This window comes from Salvelinus alpinus, chromosome 12 (assembly GCF_045679555.1).
Source record: "Salvelinus alpinus chromosome 12, SLU_Salpinus.1, whole genome shotgun sequence".
Taxonomy (NCBI): Eukaryota; Metazoa; Chordata; class Actinopteri; order Salmoniformes; family Salmonidae; genus Salvelinus; species Salvelinus alpinus.
Genome location: NC_092097.1, coordinates 30,038,290 through 30,056,426, shown reverse-complemented (window position 1 = coordinate 30,056,426; position 18,137 = coordinate 30,038,290). Strand labels below are relative to the sequence as shown.

The 18,137-nt window shown below is 41.9% G+C and overlaps 1 protein-coding gene across 1 annotated transcript; it reads right to left on the bottom strand.

Annotated features, from left to right (window-relative positions):
- Positions 1–43: 43 nt before the first annotated feature.
- LOC139535833 (protein mono-ADP-ribosyltransferase PARP3-like) lies at positions 44–17,885 on the bottom strand. Its single transcript, XM_071335665.1, has 11 exons — positions 17,773–17,885; positions 16,998–17,213; positions 16,149–16,274; positions 15,805–15,987; positions 7,300–7,438; positions 6,566–6,783; positions 5,733–5,891; positions 5,443–5,529; positions 5,052–5,229; positions 4,717–4,860; positions 44–1,382 (listed from the first exon to the last, which is right to left on the bottom strand). Exons 2-11 carry the CDS (start codon positions 17,190–17,192, stop codon positions 1,213–1,215), a joined length of 1,599 nt encoding a protein of 532 aa, XP_071191766.1. The 5' UTR covers positions 17,193–17,213; positions 17,773–17,885; the 3' UTR covers positions 44–1,212.
- Between the last annotated feature and the right edge of the window lie 252 nt (positions 17,886–18,137).

Sequence of the window (18,137 nt, the reverse complement as noted above, 5' to 3'; positions counted from 1 at the left end):
AAGCATATGCAGTCTCCTCAGAGAGAGAGGTCTGACAGCCAGCTGGAGGGTTATTTGTTTATTGAGCCTTCAAGTAAATAGATCAGGTGAAAAAAGGCTCAGAGGTGGTCTGAGCCTGGATGTTCACTAGTGACACCTCCTGGTTACGAGGCAGAAGGACATTCTCTCAACCGGCTGCTGTGTGCAATAAACAGCCCCATAGTCTTACAGCGTCTCAGAGTTCGAGTGCTGATCCAGAATCAGATCACCCTCCAATTATTCATTACGATTTAAAAGGCAAAACTGATCCTAGATCACGACTCCAACTCGAGACTCTTTGTGAATCTGGACCCAGGCCCAGGAAAATGTATAAACTGAGACAAGAGCATTGATCATCACCACAGGAACTTTGAGCCTTGCTAGGTAACACATGAATATTAACATACACAGTGCACTGGGATTATAGATTTGCAAAGCCGCATGGTCTCCTTCATAGACGCACAACACATGCAAATCAAACTTCTAAACCATACAGATCAACTCTACAGTTATTCCTTCAATCATGCATTTTATTACATGCCAATACAGCATCTAGGCCTATCTAGTGTATTGAATTATGTTCCATGCACTAACATTCAAACAGTTATTGAAGAGAGATGTTTTCACAAAGTAGGTAAGTGAAAATAAAGCTTTATACAAGTATATTCAGAGTAGGAAATACTCACAGCTAAATGAAAACATATAGTGCAGAATAAAGATACAGGTAGGTATTGTATTGCATATTAGTAAAGGTACAGTATTCACACTACATCCAGTAAAGGTAAAGAGAATAGTCCTCCCATAACAGAAATGAGTGGCCAAATAGTACAATAACATTGAAAATCCACAATACTATGATCTGCTCAAAGTAAATATTGTAGACTAATAGAATTACAATTAGGATTATAATTTTAAGTGAGAGTGCAGTATTTATACTCCGGTTAAGAGTAGAATCACCAACGACTTGCAACCAAAACTGACAATGGAAGACTTCAAAGCCTGTTGTGTAAAGCATAAGGCACAGAGAAGTATATCTGATACATTATAGACAACTTTGGTTGAATATGGTACTCAGTGACAGTGATGTCTAACAACAACCACCTTCATTTGAATAATACTCTTGATACTCTACTAATTAGACAGAGTAGGAGACATCTTTCTCCTAGAGGGCATAGGTGCCTTTCCCCTCTCCGGTTAAAACTTGAGCTCCAGCAGGTAGCGGATGCGACACTGGTTCTCCTTGTAGACCAGATACTCGCTGTTGGAGAAGCAGCTGTCCTTGTACTGGGGCTGCTTAATGGGCTCACCCTGAGGCACAGCCACCTGCTTACCATCCAGAGTCAGGAAGATGTCCTTAGACGGGTCTGAAACAACACACAGTGTTCACTACACAACCATACAGCTGAAACACACAAGTGTTTACTATACAAACACTGTACTGATATACACAACAAAAAGTGTTCACTAGACTTATGCAGTCTTTTGGATATCTGCTCATCATCTACCAGATGTTTAGACATACAGTGACCACTTCAGTAGTGTATATGGAGAAAGACACTTGCAAAAACAACTCTCTTTCGGTTACACAGACTCTTGGTTTCCCATCCTATTCAACTACCTCCCTCCGGCTTTTTATTCACATTACCTGATGAAAATGCTGTACAATATGTGACCCGATTCAGGAAACTATGCTTATGTCGCAAGTCACGACTTCACAGGAGAGACTTTAGAACGTAAAAAGTATTTGATCAAAATGCGTTTTCTGGCAGAAATGTCTTCTCGAACATGAACTTTCAAGTGCCTTAATAACAAACTTTTATGCCATCTGTAAACACAAATAAAGTTGTTAAATTAATAGCCTAGCTGGTTTAGCCAAAGAAAAAGCCAGGTAGATTCCCGCTAACCATGACTGGCTGAGATAATGAGTGGGCCATAATGTGGTGTAGCATCTTGTGTCTATAAAATGAGCTGCTCGTTATGCGTAGATAATCCTTTCTACTGCAGTTTGTTCAAAATATATAACTTTGGCCATGGAGAACTGCAAATATGTTGCTACTGCTCTCAATAACACCGCTGCCCAGAATCTATCAGGCGCTTTCGACAAAGGTCAGTGGGAAAAAGTTGTGATGGACTACTTTCTGGAGGATGACCGTGCCATGCTGACTTTCTCTCGGACTCTGTAAATGTATCAGACGATGAGGAAATCCCTGATTTAGGTAAAAACATTTTCATTGAAGACATTGTAGAGTCTTCTGATGACTGTGATGGGGAAGAAACGGCGATCAACAGTGTTGTCACGGAAGATGTTGACCCGAGTTTTGAAATCAGTGGAACACAACGGGCCAAACAAGCTGTGTAAACTAAATGGAAAAGACAAAAGTCTTATTTAATGAAAGGGGGTGCAGTCTGCCGTGAAGCTTTCATCCATGTATACGGGTAAGAATCTAACTACAGTTTCAGAGAGTACACTACCGTCCAAACATTTTTTGCCCATTAAAATATCATCAAATTGATCAGAAATACAGTGTAGACATTGTTAATGTTGTAAATGACTATTGTAGCTGGAAATGGCAGATTTCTTACTTAGGCGTACAGAGGCCCATTATCAGCAACCATCACTCCTGTGTTCCAATGGCACGTTGTGTTAGCTAATCCAAGTTTATAATTTTAAAAGGCTTATTGAACATTAGAAAACCCTTTTGCAATTATGTTAGCACAGCTGAAAACTGTTGTGCTAATAAAAGAAGCAATACAACTGGCCTTCTTTAGACTAGTTGAGTATCTGGAGCATCATCATTTGTGGGTTCGATTACAGGCTCAAAATGGCCAGAAACAAAGACATTTCTTCTGAAACTCATAAGTCAATTCTTGTTCTGAGAAATGAAGGCTATTCCATGCAAGAAATTGCCAAGAAACTGAAGATCTCGTACAACGCTGTGTACTACTCCCTTCACAGAACAGCGCAAACTGTCTCTAACCAGAATAGAAAGAAGAGTGGGAGGCCCCGGTGCACAACTGAGCAAGAGGACAAGTACATTAGAGTGTCTAGTTTGAGAAACAGACGCCTCACAAGTCCTCAACTGGCAGCTTCATTAAATGGTACCCGCAAAACACCAGTCTCAACGTCAACAGTGAAGAGGCGACTCCAGGATGCTGGCCTTCTAGGCAGATTTGCAAAGAAAAAGCCATATCTCAGACAGACCAATAAAAATAAAAGATTAAGATGGACAAAAGAACACAGACACTGGACAGAGGGACTCTGCCTAGAAGGCAGCACCCCGGAGCCACCTCTTCACTGTTGATGTCGAGACTGGTGTTTTGCGGGTATTATTTAATGAAGCTTCCAGTTGGGTGTAGTCAAAGGAGAGCTCTCCAGTAGGTATCAAAACAGTCCAAGGTCCTTTTCTCAAAACTGAGTTTACAAGTGTATCAACTTTCAAAGCAGAATAACTTTCCCATTGTTCGACAAAAATGCTGTGTATGATATCCCATTTTGTAGCTCAGTCTCTACTTTATCCAATTTTTAAAAAACAATTTAAAATTTTGCTACATAAGACCGAATCCAGGTGGTGAGTCACATATGATCTTGTTTCAATCTGATGCACATTCAAAATGTCATAAAAAAATCAACACCACAGATCTCTCCCTGTCCTCTGCCGTGCCCTGATTGTATTACTGCTGATGATATCTGGAAATGTGCATGTACACACTGGTCCGTCTACTGTTGCTAGCCCCAACTCTGACATGTGCTTCGATTTCTGCTTCACTGATTTCTGCTCTCGTAAATGCCTGGGTTTTCTGCACGTTAACACTAGAAGCTTATTACCTAAAATGTATCAATTGAAAGTGTGGGTTCACAGCTCCAATCCAGATGTGTTGGTCATTACTGAGACATTGTTAAGAAAGAGTGTTCTGAACACTGATGTTAACCTTTCTGGTTAAAACCTTTTTCGGCAAGACAGATCTTCCAAAGGTGGTGGAGTGGCAATCTTTACCAAGGAACACATTCAGTTCTCGGTAGTCTCCACTAAGTCTGTTCCCAAACAACTCGATTAGCTGTTTATAAGCTTTCAAATAGCTATTTGTTAACTGTTGCTGAGTGCTACCATCCACCATCAACACCCTAACTGCCCTACCTAACATGGTTTAGACCCTTTCTTCTTTAAGGTTACAGCCCCTATCATCGTTGAGCCTCTCTCACCTTTTTAACATGTCTTTCCTCTCTTGGGAGTTTCCCAGTGCTTAGAAGGCACTGGGAAATCCTAACTGTCATAGGTCAATTTATATCTTGTCCTTTTTATCAAAAGTCAACTGACTGGCTTTCTTGGTCTATAGTATTCTCTCTGGTATACAATCTGGTTTCTGCTTAGGTTATGGATGTGTCACTGCAACGTAAAGGTCCTATATTATGTCACCATTGCTCTTGATTCTAAGCAATGTTGTGCTGCTACTGTTATTGACTTGGCCAAAGCTTTTGATACGGTAGACCATTCCATTCTTGTGGATCGGCTAAGGAATATTGGTGTCTCTGAGGGGTATTTGGCCTGGTTTGCCAACTACCTCTTCAGAGTGTGCAGTGTGTAAAGTCAGAACATTTGCTGTCTCAGCCACTGCCTGTCACCAAGGGAGTACCCCAAGGCTCGATCCTAGGACCCACGCTCTTCTTAATGTACATCAACATAGCTCAGGCTACTGTACCTGGTTCCAACTGTCCTCTAGCCACCACGCAGTCATAGCCGGAAGGAGCCTTCTTCAGGGAGCTGTCATCCATAGTGATGGTGTTTTCCTTCCCCAGCGCCACCTCGTTCAGAAACATCACCCCCCTGTCTTTAGATGTACGCACTACACAGGGACAGGACACATATGTAGTAAGTAGCACGGTATTTCTTCACAAAACGAACAGTGTCGTAGTAATGCACCTAACAGTCTTATACTCACTACATGAACATACATTTGGAAATTGACTGGATATTCCGAAGATGACGTCTAAAAGAGATACCGGTAGTTCAGCCACATGGTAGCTATAGCCTCACCGTATGCAGCTGACTTGCTGTTCTCCGAGGCAAAGTAGATGCCCCTGCCCACACGGCCCCCTGACTGTGGCATGATCCGCAGGCCGCCCTTCAAGATGGCTGCCACCACCGCCACATTGGTACCGTGCCACAGCAGACGCCGGTTCTCTAGTCCGTCGTTCTCCCTGAATCTCTCCGCCTGGGGAGAACAATCCCCACAGAAAGATCAATCAACTTAAATACTAATGCTAAGTCAAACAAACCTACAGTTATAACAATATATTATTTTTTATTTATTTTATACATTCATCAGCACAAAAATCAAGAGCACAGGAAATTAGTAAAAAAATGAATGCTGTATTACATGCTACAAGGATTATGACATGAAGTTGTTGTGCCATATGTTACCCACCTCAGTCTCTCTGTCCACCTCCCAGACATCTATAATCTTTGGCTGGTTGTGGCTATATGCAGTGGCCTTCAGGTATTTCTCTATGACCTTTAAATGAGGCAAGAATGGAAATACAATGGAAGCTTTACATTTACAATATTCTTCTCTCTGTAGTATAAATGATGCTTTGTCACAGTAAATATAGTCACCCATTTAAATATGACCATCAGTATATCACTAAAGACTTGTCTGATTTTGAACAATACAGTGGTGTTTGTATAGAATTCAACTTCGATTAGAGACCACAGTACCTTGAATTCCTGTGTATCTCTTTGTAGTAGAACGAGTTTGCAGCTGAGAGACAGATAGTTTTGGTCCAGTGGATGAGGTACTTTCTCCACCTCCATTTGCTCCTGGGCCTTCTCAGTCTCAGCCTTCAAGTTCTGGGCTATCTCTATATCAGCCAGCACCTGCAGGGGACAGCACAGTCAGGAATGGGATCAGGCCTGGCCAGGAGTTTCACCAGACCTGATCAGGGAAAACTGGGTTCTTATTGTAGGCTATTAAAAAACTTTTGGCCCTAAATAGTACTGATCAAGATCAATGTCATTCCATAAAGCACAATACTGTGACAGGGTCTAATCAAGTACAAGGTGATCTGGAAACACTTATCTCCCTCACTAGCTTTAAGCACCAGCTGTCAGAGCAGCTCACATATTACTGCACCTGTACATAGCCCATCAATAATTTAGCCCAAACAACTACCTCTTCCCCTACTGTATTTATTGATTGATTTATTTTGCTCCTTTGCACCCCATTATTTCTATTTCTGCTTTGCATTCTTTCACTGCAAATCTACCATTCCAGTCTTTTACTTGCTATAATGTATTTACTTCGCCACCATGGCCTTTTTTTGCCTTTACCTCCCTTATCTCACATTGTATATAGACTTATTTTTCTACTGTATTATTAACTGTATGTTTGTTTTACTCCATGTGTAACTCTGTTGTTGTATGTATCGAACTGCTTTGCTTTATCTTGGCCAGGTCGCAATTGTAAATGAGAACTTGTTCTCAACTTGCCTACCTGGTTAAATAAAGGTGGGGGAAAAAATGGGGGAAAAAATTGAGAAAAAAAATCTCACCAGAAGCATCTCCTTCTTCTTCTCCACGATCTCAGAACTGTCGATGACCGGGGGCCTGGTGCGTCCAAAGTTGTGTGGGATGGTGGTGAAGAACTTGGAGGAGAGTTCCTCCAGTTTGGGCCTGCTGGCGTTCATGGCTCCCTCGATCTCCTCCAGCACCTCAAAGCCCTTAGCGATCTGCATCTTGCTCAGCTTCCCCAGAGGCATCTTCTTTATGTCTGGTGGCCCAAAGAGAGAGACAATAAGGGGGATATGATTACACACATATCACTGCTCTGTCTGAGTTTATATGTTAGGCCTATATAAACTGTGTAGGTGTCTATGTTGACTGCTCTCCTCTACATTGGTAAATGTGGTAGTTAGGGAACTTGCAACACAGCTGAATAAACATTGTATACATTTTACAGTCCTACTTACATTATCGATCAGACAGACTAGGTTTCTATATGGATTAGACATTTATCTCCAGATCGCAAAGCTTTACCCTCCATTTAAAATGACTAATGATTTAGGATACTCTTCTCTGATCACATAGAGCAGATGCCTGGGCTTCCCTGACTTCAGTTTAACAGCCAGGTATATCATTGCACTGACAGAGTAAAACACAATACAACAAGCAGTCCAGTCCAACAGGTATGTTACATAACAGAACATGTGTACATAGACAGACCGCACCCAGGCTTACTGACTGAGGAACAGAAAGTTGCTTCAGTGCTGGACAGATTGACACCCACCCAGGTTCATGCACTCCATGGCCTCTTTGAACATGTCATTGCTGAAGATGAGCTGGATGAGCTTCTGCGTGGGGCTGTCCAGGGTGCAAGGGAGGATGTTTCTGGGGCCCTTGCCAATCTTCCCATCAACACAGTCCACCTGCAAAAGCCAGAAGAGAGCATGTTATAAGAGAGGGAACAGAAATGGACACAGCAAAACTATAATGAGTCAGCCTGCCCGCCTGAGCGTATTGTAAGATATACTAATTACAGGAGCCAGGAAGGTAAAATGTTGTTATTCTTTAGAGTATGGTTGGGCGATGTCTGAAATTACAGCTATTATTTGATATCAGTTATATATATTAGCCTACCCTTTAAAAACTAATATTACAGCCATATCAAGTGCAGGCTATTGCTATTTCATCATCTTGAGCATCTGGGTAAGGGCATTTGCGTAATTCTTTCTTCCTTTAGGCTACTTCAGACTGTAAATAATAAAAAATAAAAAGGCATTTCACTTAGTAACTATAGAATAGCCTGCCTTATACTAAATCAGAAAAAAACAATGGCTGAATTGGTGGTGTTAAGCAGTCCTTCGGTTTCAGGCAATGGATGTACAGACTACAAACCTCCAAAATTTACAAGTCCATCATCCTGCGGAGTTTGCTACTCTGGGCAGAAAAGGTGAACATGCTGGTGTTTTCTGCCAGAAACCTTTAGGTAGGTCTAAGACATGGTAAAAAACAACTAAACCTAACAGTTCATCATTGCACTTTATTTTAATGTAGCCTATATCCAGATCCAGATGCATCTTATTCGAAAGACATAGCCTATAGATTAAACTAAAATATTCAGTCAAACCCTTAGACTTACATGCATAGTTTTTTTTGACTAATTTGTTATTTTAGTACTTATTTTGTTCAGGCTACTTTATTTATTTTGTAACTTGTTGGCCTATACTTCGGATTTGTACAGTTCGAAATGCAAAAAAGCATATGCTAATTGGCCTATTCATTTTTTGCCTACGCCAATGTTCATTCAAGTGTTAAAGAATGTTATAGGCTAAATAATTTGATTTTCAGGAGCTGACTTTTGTGTGTCTGTGTTATTTTGCTCATTGTCAAGGTGTTATAATTATTTCAGCTCTGCCCAAACTTGAAAATGGCTTGCTCAACACGTGAAGGATGCAAAGGGACAACTCAATTCCTTTCCAGTGTTTTATTATGGTTTTGATGCCATTTGTTGAATATGTTGAAACAGTTGATTTGTTGAATAGAGTAGTTGAATGACAGAGGAATAAGGAATAGGGAATAGGTAGATAACCTTAAACAGAGAATAAACATGCATTATTTTACACAATAAACAATGCATGACACAGCAACAAAGCATGGCTTTGAATAAAGTAAACGTTTAAACAATTTAATCTAGCACTTCAAGCAATTACTTCTGCAGTCAGAAAATATCCACAACAAAAGAAGTCACCACCCCTACCAGAATTAAACATGTAAATTGTGCTAAGCACTGGATGCAACATAATAAATAATTCCAAACATTACATACTAGTTGCGTCTTTAGGGTTGAACAATGAGCTGTTTGTATGTTGAGGACCCAAGCAAAGCTAAGCCCAAACATTTTATACCCATGCTTATCTGCCAGGTGCGCATGTAAAAGTAGTCCCTCCAGAAATGCTGGCTCAATTTTTTAGTTCCACCCGTGTTCTTGGGTTATCTGCCCTCTTGAGGCCTGGAGTTCTTTAAAGGAAGAGCTGCCATTGTGCTCATGTTTTGAGTGTTCTGTTTTTTGACGCAACACTCATCTTAATCTTTTTTTTTATTGGCCAGTTTGGGTAATGGTTTTTCTTTGCAACTCTGTCTAGAAGGCCAGCATCCCAGAGTCACCTCTTCACTGTTGACGTTGAGACTGGTGTTTTGCGGGTACTATTTAATGAAGCTGCCAGTTGAGGACTTGAGGCATCTGTTTCTCAAATTAGACACTAATGTACTTGTCTTCTTTCTCAGTTGTGCACCGGGGCCTCTGTTATGAATTTTATGTATAAATGACTAAATGTATATATATAAAATGTATTTCTTATTATCCAATTATTCTACATTGTAGAATTTGTATTTATTTATTTAACTAGGCAAGTCAGTTAAGAACAAATTCTTATTAACCATGACGGCCTACCAATGACGACCTTTTATGTTATTTTAAACAAGAGACACAACACTACATAAAAGAGAGGCCTAAGACATCATAGCAAGGCAGCAACACAGCATGGGAGCAACAGAACACGACAACATGGTAGCAACAACATGGCAGCAGCACAAAACATGGTACAAACATTATTGGGCACAGACAACAGCAAAGGTCAAGAAGGTAGAGACAACAATACATCACTCAAAGCAGCCACAACTGTCAATAAGATTGTCCATGATTGAGTCTTTGAATGAAGAGATGGAGATAAAACTGTCCAGTTTGAATGATTGCTGCAGCTCGTTCCTGTCGCTAGGTACAGCGAACTGAAAAAACGAGCGACCCAGGATGTGCGCGCTTTGGCGACCTTTAACAGAATGTGACTGGCAGAACGGGTGTTGTATGTGGAGGATGAGGGCTGCAGTAGATATCTCAGATAGGGTGGAGTGAGGCCTAAGAGGGTTTTATAAACAAGCATCAACCAGTGGGTCTTTCGACGGGTATACCGAGTAGTATAGAGTGCAGTGATATGGCCTATAAGGAGAATTGGTGGCAAATAGGATGGCTGAATGGTAAAGAACATAAAGCCGCTCGAGAGCACCCTTACCCTTACTATAAATTACGTCTCCATAATCTAGCATGGGTAGGATGGTCATCTGAATCAGGGTTAGTTTGGCAGCTGGGGTGAAAGAGAAGCGATTACAATAGAGGAAACCAAGTCTAAATTTAACGTTAGCCAGCAGCTTTGATATATGCTGAGAGAAGGACAGTGTAAAGTCGAGCCACACTCCCAAGTACTTGTATGAGGTGACTACCTCAAGCACTAAACCCTCAGGAGGTAGTAATTAACACCTGTGGGGAGAGGGGCATTATTCTTACCAAACCACATGACCATTGTTTTGGAGGTGTTCAGAACAAGGTGAAGGGCAGAGAAAGCTTGTTGGACACTGAAGAAAGCTTTGTTGTAGAGCGTTTAACACAAAATTCGGGGAGGGGCAAGGTGAGTATAAGATTATCATCTGCATATAAAAATGTATGAGAGGCTTCCTACTGCCTGAGCTATGTTGTTGATGTAAATTGAGAAGAGTGTGGGGACTAGGATCGAGCCTTGGGGTACTCCCTTGTTGACAGGCAGTGAAGACATCAAAACGATAAAATAAGGAGGCTCGATCCTAGGCCCCAAGCTCTTCTCATTTTATACACACACACACACACACACCAGTCAAAAGTGTATTTATTTAGACTATTTTCAACATTGTAGAATAGTGAAGACATCAAACTATGAAATAACACATATGGAACCATGTTGTAACCAAAAAAAGTGTTAAACAATTCAAAATAAATGTTATATTTGAGATTCTTCAAATAGTCACCCTTTGCCTTGATGACAGCTTTGCACACTCTTGGCATTCTCTCAACAAGCTTCAGGAGGAATGTTTTTCAACAGTCTTGAAGGAGTTCCCACATATGCTGAGCACATTCTGGCTGCTTTTACTTCACTCTGTGGTCCAACTCATCCCAAACCATCTCAATTGGGTTGAGGTCGGGTGATTGTGGAGGCTAGGTCATCTGATGCAGCACTCATTACACTCCTTCTTGGTCAAATAGCCCTTACACAGCCTGGAGGTGTGTTATATCATTGTCCTGTTGAAAAACAGATGATAGTGGGACTAAGTCCAAACCAGATAGGATGGCGTATCGCTGCAGAATGCTGTGGTAGCCATGCTGGTTAACTTCTTTGATATAGGGGGCAGCATTTTAACTTTTGGATGAATTGCGTGCCCATAGTGAACTGCCTCCTACTCTGTCCCAGATGCTAATATATGCATATTATTATTACTATTGTATGGAAAACACTCTGAAGTTTCTAAAACTGTTTGAATGATGTCTGTGAGTATAACATAACTCATATGGCAGGCAAAAACCTGAGAAAAAATCCAAACAGGAAGTGAGAATTCTGAGACTGGTCGATGTTAAAGTCATCGCCTATTCAATTCCCTGTAATATATGGATCTGTTTGCACTTCCTACGCCTTCCACTAGATGTCAACAGTCTGTAGAACGCTGAATGAAGCCTCTAGTGTGATGTGGGGCCGGATGGGAGGCGTTTCAGTCATTGGTCTGGCAGATTGCCAGTTCTTGGTCACGCGCTTTCCTCATGATATCGCCTTGCGTTCCATAACTTCTACAGACATGAAGGAATGCTCCGGTTGGAACGTTATTGGATATATATGATAACAACATCCTGAAGATTGATTCTCTACTAAGTTTGACCAGTTTATTCGACTTGTAATATAACTTTTTGAAGTTTTCGTCCGACGTTTGCCTGCCACTGCGCGAGCGTTTGGACACGTATACTACACATGCTAGCAAAAGTAGCTAATTGGACATAAGTAATGGACATTATCGAACAAAACAACAATTTGTGGAACTAGGATTTCTGGCAGTGCATTCTGATGAACATAATCAAAGGTAAGGGAATATGTATGATGTCATTTCGTATTTCTGTTGACTCCAACATGGCGGAGAAATGTTGTTAAATCTGAGCGCCGTCTCAGATTATTGCATGGTGTGCTTTTTACGTAATTTTTTTTTAAAATCTGACACAGCGGTTGCATTAAGAACAAGTGTATCTTTAATTCTGTGTAAAACATGTATCTTTCATCAAAGTTTATGATGAGTATTTCTGTTATTTGACATGGCTCTCTGCAATTACTCCGGATATTTTGGAGGCATTTCTGAACATGGCGCCAATGTAAACCGAGATTTGTGGATATAAATATGCACATTATCGAACAAAACATAAATGTATTGTGTAACATGATGTCCTATGAGTGTCATCTGATGAAGATCATCAAAGGTTAGTGATTAATTGTATCTCTATTTCTGCTTTTTGTGACTATCTTTTGCTGAGAAAATGGCTGTGTTTTTCTGTGGCTATGTACTGAGCTAACATAATTGTTTGGTGTGCTTTCCCCGTAAATCCTTTTTGAAATCAGACATGTTGGCTGGATTCACAACATGTGTAGCTTTAATTTGGTGTCTTTCATGTGTGATTTCATGAAAGATTGATTTTTATAGTAATATATTTGAATTTGGCGCAGTACATTTTTTCTGGATATTGGCCAAGTGGGACGCTACCGTCCCACCTATCCCAGAGAAGTTAAATGTGCCTTGAATTCTAAATAAATCAGACAGTGTCAACAGCAAAGCACCGACACACCATCACACCTCCTCAATGTTTCACGGTGAGAACCACACATGCGTAAATCATTCGTTCACCTACTCTGCGTCTCACAAAGACACGGCGGATGGAACCGAAAATCTCTAATTTGGACTCATCAGACCAAAGGACAGATTTCCAACGATCTAACGTTCATTGCTCGTGTTTCTTGGCCCAAGCAAGTCTTCGTCTTGTTGGTGTCCTTTAGTAGTGGTTTCTTTGCAGCAATTTGACCATGAAGGCCTGATTCACGCAGTCTGCTCTGAACAGTTGATGTTGAGATGTGTCTGTTACTTGAACTCTGTGAAGCATTTATTTGGGCTGCATTCTGATGTGCAGCTAACTCTTATCCTCTGCAGCAGAGGTAACTCTGGGTCTTCCATTCCTGTGGCGATCCTCATGAGAGCCAGTTTCATCATAGCACTTGATGGTTTTTGCAACTGCATTTGAAGAAACTTTCAAAGTTCTTGAAAATATCCAGATTGACTGACCTTCATGTCTTAAAGTAATGATGGACTGTCGTGGGTATGACATTACAAGCTTGGCACACCTGTATTTGGGGAGTTTCTCCCATTCTCTATGCAGATCCTCTCAAGCTGTCAGGTTGGATGGGTAGCGTTGTCGCATAGCTATTTTCTGGTCTCTCCAGATGTTCGATCGGGTTCAAGTCCGGGCTCTTACTGGGCCACTCAAGGACATTCAGAGACTTGACCCAAAGCCACTCCTGCGTTGTCTTGGCTGGGTGCTTAGGGTCATGGTCCTGTTGGAAGGTGAACCTTCTCTCCAGTCTGAGGTCCTGAGCCCTCTAGAGAAGGTTTTCATCAACCTCTGTACTTTGCTCTGTTCATTTTTCCCTCGATCCTGACTAGTCTCCCAATCCCATCCACTGAAAAACATCCCACAACATGATGCTGCCACCACGATGCTTCACTGTAGGGATGGTGCTAGGTTTCCTTCAGACGTGACGCTTGGCATTCAGGTCAAAGAGTTGGTTTCATCAGACCAGAGAATCTTGTTTCTCATGGTCTGAGAGTCTTTAGGTGCCTTTTGGCAAACTCCAAGCGGGCTGTCTTGTGCCTTTTACTGAGGAGGCTTCCGTCTGGCCACTCTACCATAAAGGCCTGTTTGGTGGAGTGCTGCACAGATGGTTGACCTTCTGGAAGGTTCTCCCATCTCCACAGAGGAACTCTGGAGCTCTGTCAAGAGTGACCATAGGGTTCTTGGTCACCTGCCTGACCAAGACCCTTCTCCCCCAATTGCTCTGTTTGGCAGGGCGGCCAGCTCCAGGAAGAGTCTTGGTGGTTCCAAACTTCTTCCACTTAAGAATGATGGATGCCACTGTGTTCCTGGGGACATTCAATGCTGCAGACATCGGTGCCTCGAAGTGTCTCAAAGCTCTACAGACAATTCCTTAGACCTCATTACTTTTTTTGCTCTGACATGCACTGTCAACTGTGGAACCTTAGATGGACAGGGGTGTGGCTTTCCAAATCATGTCCAATCAACTGAATTTATCACAGGTGGACTCCAATCAAGTTGAAGAAACATCTCAAGGATGATCAATGGAAACAGGATGCACTTGAGCTCAAATTCTAATCTCATAGCAAAGGGTCTGAATGCTTATGTAAAGAAGGCATTTCTGTTTTTATTTTTAATAAATATGAGGTATTGTGTGTAGATTGCTGAGAATTATAATTTATTTAAAGCATTTTAGAATAAGGCTGTAACGTAACAAAATGTGGAAAAAGTCAAGGGGTCTGAATACTTTCCGAAGGCACTGTATGTAAACTCAACAACAAAAAGAAACGTCCCCTTTTCAGGACCCTGTCTTTCAAAGATAATTAATTAAAATCCCCAAAACTTCACAGATCTTCATTGTAAAGGGTTTAAACACTGTTTCCCATGGTTGTTCAATGAACCATAAACAATTAATGAACATGCACCTGTGGAACAGTCGTTAAGACACTAACAGCTTACAGACGGTAGGCAATTAAGGTCACAGTTATGAAAACTTAAGACACTAAAGAGGCCTTTCTACTGACTCTGAAAAACACCAAAAGAAAGATGCCCAGGGTTCCTGCTCATCTGCGTGAACGTGCCTTAGGCATGCTGGAAGGAGGCATGAGGACAGCAGATGTGGCAAGGGCAATAAATTGCAATGTCCGTACTGTGACACCTAAGAGAGCGCTATAGAGAGACAGGACGGACACCTGATCGTCCTCGCAGTGGCATCCCACGTGTAACAACACCTGTACAGGATCGGTACATTCGAACATCACACCTGCGGGACAGGTACAGGATGGCAACAACAACTGCCCGAGTTACACCAGGAACGCACAATCCCTCCATCAGTGCTCAGACTGTCCGCAATAGGCTGAGAGAGGCTGGACGGAGGGCTTGTAGTCCTCCCCAGACATCAACGGCAACAACGTAGCCTATGGGTACAAACCCATCGTCGCTGGACCAGACAGGACTGGCAAAAAGTGCTCTTCATCAAGTCCCATTGAGCACATCTGGGACCTGTTGGATCGGAGGGTGAGGGCTAGGGCCATTCCCCTCGGAAATGTCTGGGAACTTGCAGGTGCCTTGGTGGAAGAGTGGGGAAGAGTGGGGTAATATCTCACAGCAAGAACTGGCAAATCTGGTGCAGTCCATGAGGAGATGCACTGCAGTACTTAATGCTGCTGGTGGCCACACCAGATACTGACTGTTACTTTTGATTTTGACCCCCCCTTTGTTCGGGGACACATTATTCCAGTTCTGTTAGTCACATGTCTGTGGAACTTGTTCAGTGTATGTCTCAGTTGTTGAATTTTGTTATGTTCATACAAATATTTACACATGTTAAGTTTGCTGAAAATAAACGCAGTTGACAGTGAGTGGACGTTTCATTTTTAGGGAATAGGCCATTTGGCTTGTAGCAATGCTGTGTATTCAGCATTGCGCTGCCAGACTCCGGTGGTGAATTCAAGTTCAAATATGCTAAAACATAGTTTATGATATTACAATGTTATTACCATCGACAATGACTGTCAAACATCATTGATACATAAAATTGCCAAACACTACTTTAGAATCCGTGGTCCTACTGAGACCCAGCCACCACTTTACCTTGACCTCTGCATCCTGGTCTCCATCTACCTCTATCAGGGTGTACTTCCCCGGGTGAGACAGAAAGTTGTCCCGCTCCTTCCAGCTGTTCTTCGTCTTGTCTTTGAACTTCTTCTCAAAGTCTTTGATGGCTTTGTCTGGGCTGTTGGAGAGGTCTGATAGGTTTGACTGACCCGTTTCTCCCTGTAAGGGAGAGAGGAGAAGATGATGCTTCAATTCTGGGTGCTCAAGAAATTAATAGCTTAGTATTTAAGATAATTAACTAAAATGTAGATTTACTACTAAAATATACACAGGAATGTGTAGTAAACTACCATCGTGTCTTTGTCTAAAATTAAGCTTACCACTCTCCCCCATCTGGTCCAGCAGTAGTAAGAGTCATCTATACACAACACTTGAATGACATAAAACTTGTTGTTGTTATTTCCAATGTTGGTCTGATTCAGCATGCAATCATAATCTTCATACACCTGTGGGGGAGATTAAAGGAGGAACATGATTCAGGAAAGCAGTCAGATAAAAAATGGGCACATTCATCTATTGCACTGCACAGCAGTCTGTCCTACTAACATGACTGCAAAGATGATCAAACAAATCAAGTCAAATACCTGTAACTAGTGACAGTTTCTCATATTCTGCTACATATGAATGATTAGCAAACATGCTGTAGCAACACACTGGTCTTTTGAAACAGCTATAACTGAATGCAGCATATACAGTAGATGTGACCTTCCACACTCATTATCTCAGGTGTCTTGGGGGAGCATACATTACAATTGAGCAGAGGTAATGTCATGAACAAGGAAAGAAGAGAATAGTCCCCTTCTGTATTAGATGAATACAAGGGGCAAGTGTCTCTCACTCTCAGGGAGTTTACTTCCAACTGAAACTATTACTGTACCCTACATGTCACTTCTAAGGTTTGTATATTGGAAAGTAGTCAAACCTCATTGAATCTAAATGAAGGGTGTGGCTGAACTGAAAGCCATACATTGTCATAGCCTTTACAGTTAGTGTGTGACAAGTGCTTCAATCACAGTAACACCTTCAAAGTACCTCAATGAGTAACACTGACTGCACAGGAGGACTTTTGAGCTGAAATAGTACACAATACATTTTTGTATGATTGGTGGCACAGGCAGCATAATAAATAGCCTACTCCTTGCCTTGATATGGCATGATGTCCAACTCACCCTTCCTGACTGCTGTTCTGACAGCAAGCAGTGCTCATCCGCCTTCCTTTTGCCCTTAACTTCTGGCCCTGCAGCCTTCAGAGCCTCTTTGGCAGAGGTAAAGGCATCCTTTGGTGTGTCAGGCTCTTGCTTGACCTTCTTTCCACCCGCTTTATTGGCTTTGGTGGATGAGGCAGCCCTTTTCTTTGGTGCCATCCCTGATCTGTATTTCAATCACTGCAGAAAAAAGAAACATTATGCATCATCAACACACTAAAATTTGAAGAATGAATGATAGTATTGATGCACTTAAGGCAGGTGCTTTTCACTTAATCCCCTTTCACCTTTTCTGGCACACTGGCCAATGGCAGTGGTGTTTTGATACAGCTGAGTGAGGCGGGGTACTTCCAGTAACACAGAAGTAGCAGCAGCAGACACAGAAGACAAGCTCTGACGTGGCTGGTAAATTCCCTGACCTGTCTAAGGAGGCACTGAGGAGGTTGTGCGAGTGCTAATTAGCTAGCTACAGCAGCTGTCCTAGATGTATTTCCATGTACAACCCCTCAGTAATGTTTAGGTAGATAGCTAGCTAGTTTAGTTAGCTTGGCGCAAAGTCCAATAACTTCATTTTGTGGGTGTGTAGCTAGCTAGCTAACGTTAGCTAAACGCCGTTGGTATCGAGAAGTTCACGCACTAGCGTTAGCTAGCTAACTACAAGGCTATGGATGCCGCTACGGTTGACAGAAATTGGAAGCTAGCCAAATAATTTGCGAACCTTTATCGACTTGCTACTTACCTTAGAGCAGGTATTCGGCAGCTCGAGCGGTCACTGTCAGAAGTAGCAGAACACAATATTTTGACAGACACACTTCTCACCGACTGTCGAGGAAGTTCTACTTCCGCTTTTAGGGGGGGGGGGGGGGGAGTGGCATTCAGAAAGTTGCAGATAACTGGAGGCCCACCGGATCAACCCCCCCACCACACACACACACACACACACACACACACATACACACACACACACAAGGTGCAATTTCGAAATGTTATTGTTCATCCGCAGTTTTTCTCTTATTATGTTAGTCACTGACAGTCACTCAATTAGACCAAGTCAGCTAAAACATTTTAGATTGGTAAATTTGTCTAGCCATCTATCTAAAATGG

What these genes read in the sequence shown, in the direction of transcription:
- LOC139535833 (XM_071335665.1), bottom strand. Translation starts at nt 17,192, where the DNA reads ATGGCACCAAAGAAAAGGGCTGCCTCATCCACCAAAGCCAATAAAGCG. An exon ending in CAGCAAGTCAGCTGCATACG is followed by an intron (nt 4,861 to 5,051) that starts GTGAGGCTATAG and finishes GTCCCTGTGTAG; the next exon opens with TGCGTACATCTAAAGACAGG. An exon ending in TAGAGGACAGTTGGAACCAG is followed by an intron (nt 1,383 to 4,716) that starts GTACAGTAGCCT and finishes GTGTTGTTTCAG; the next exon opens with ACCCGTCTAAGGACATCTTC.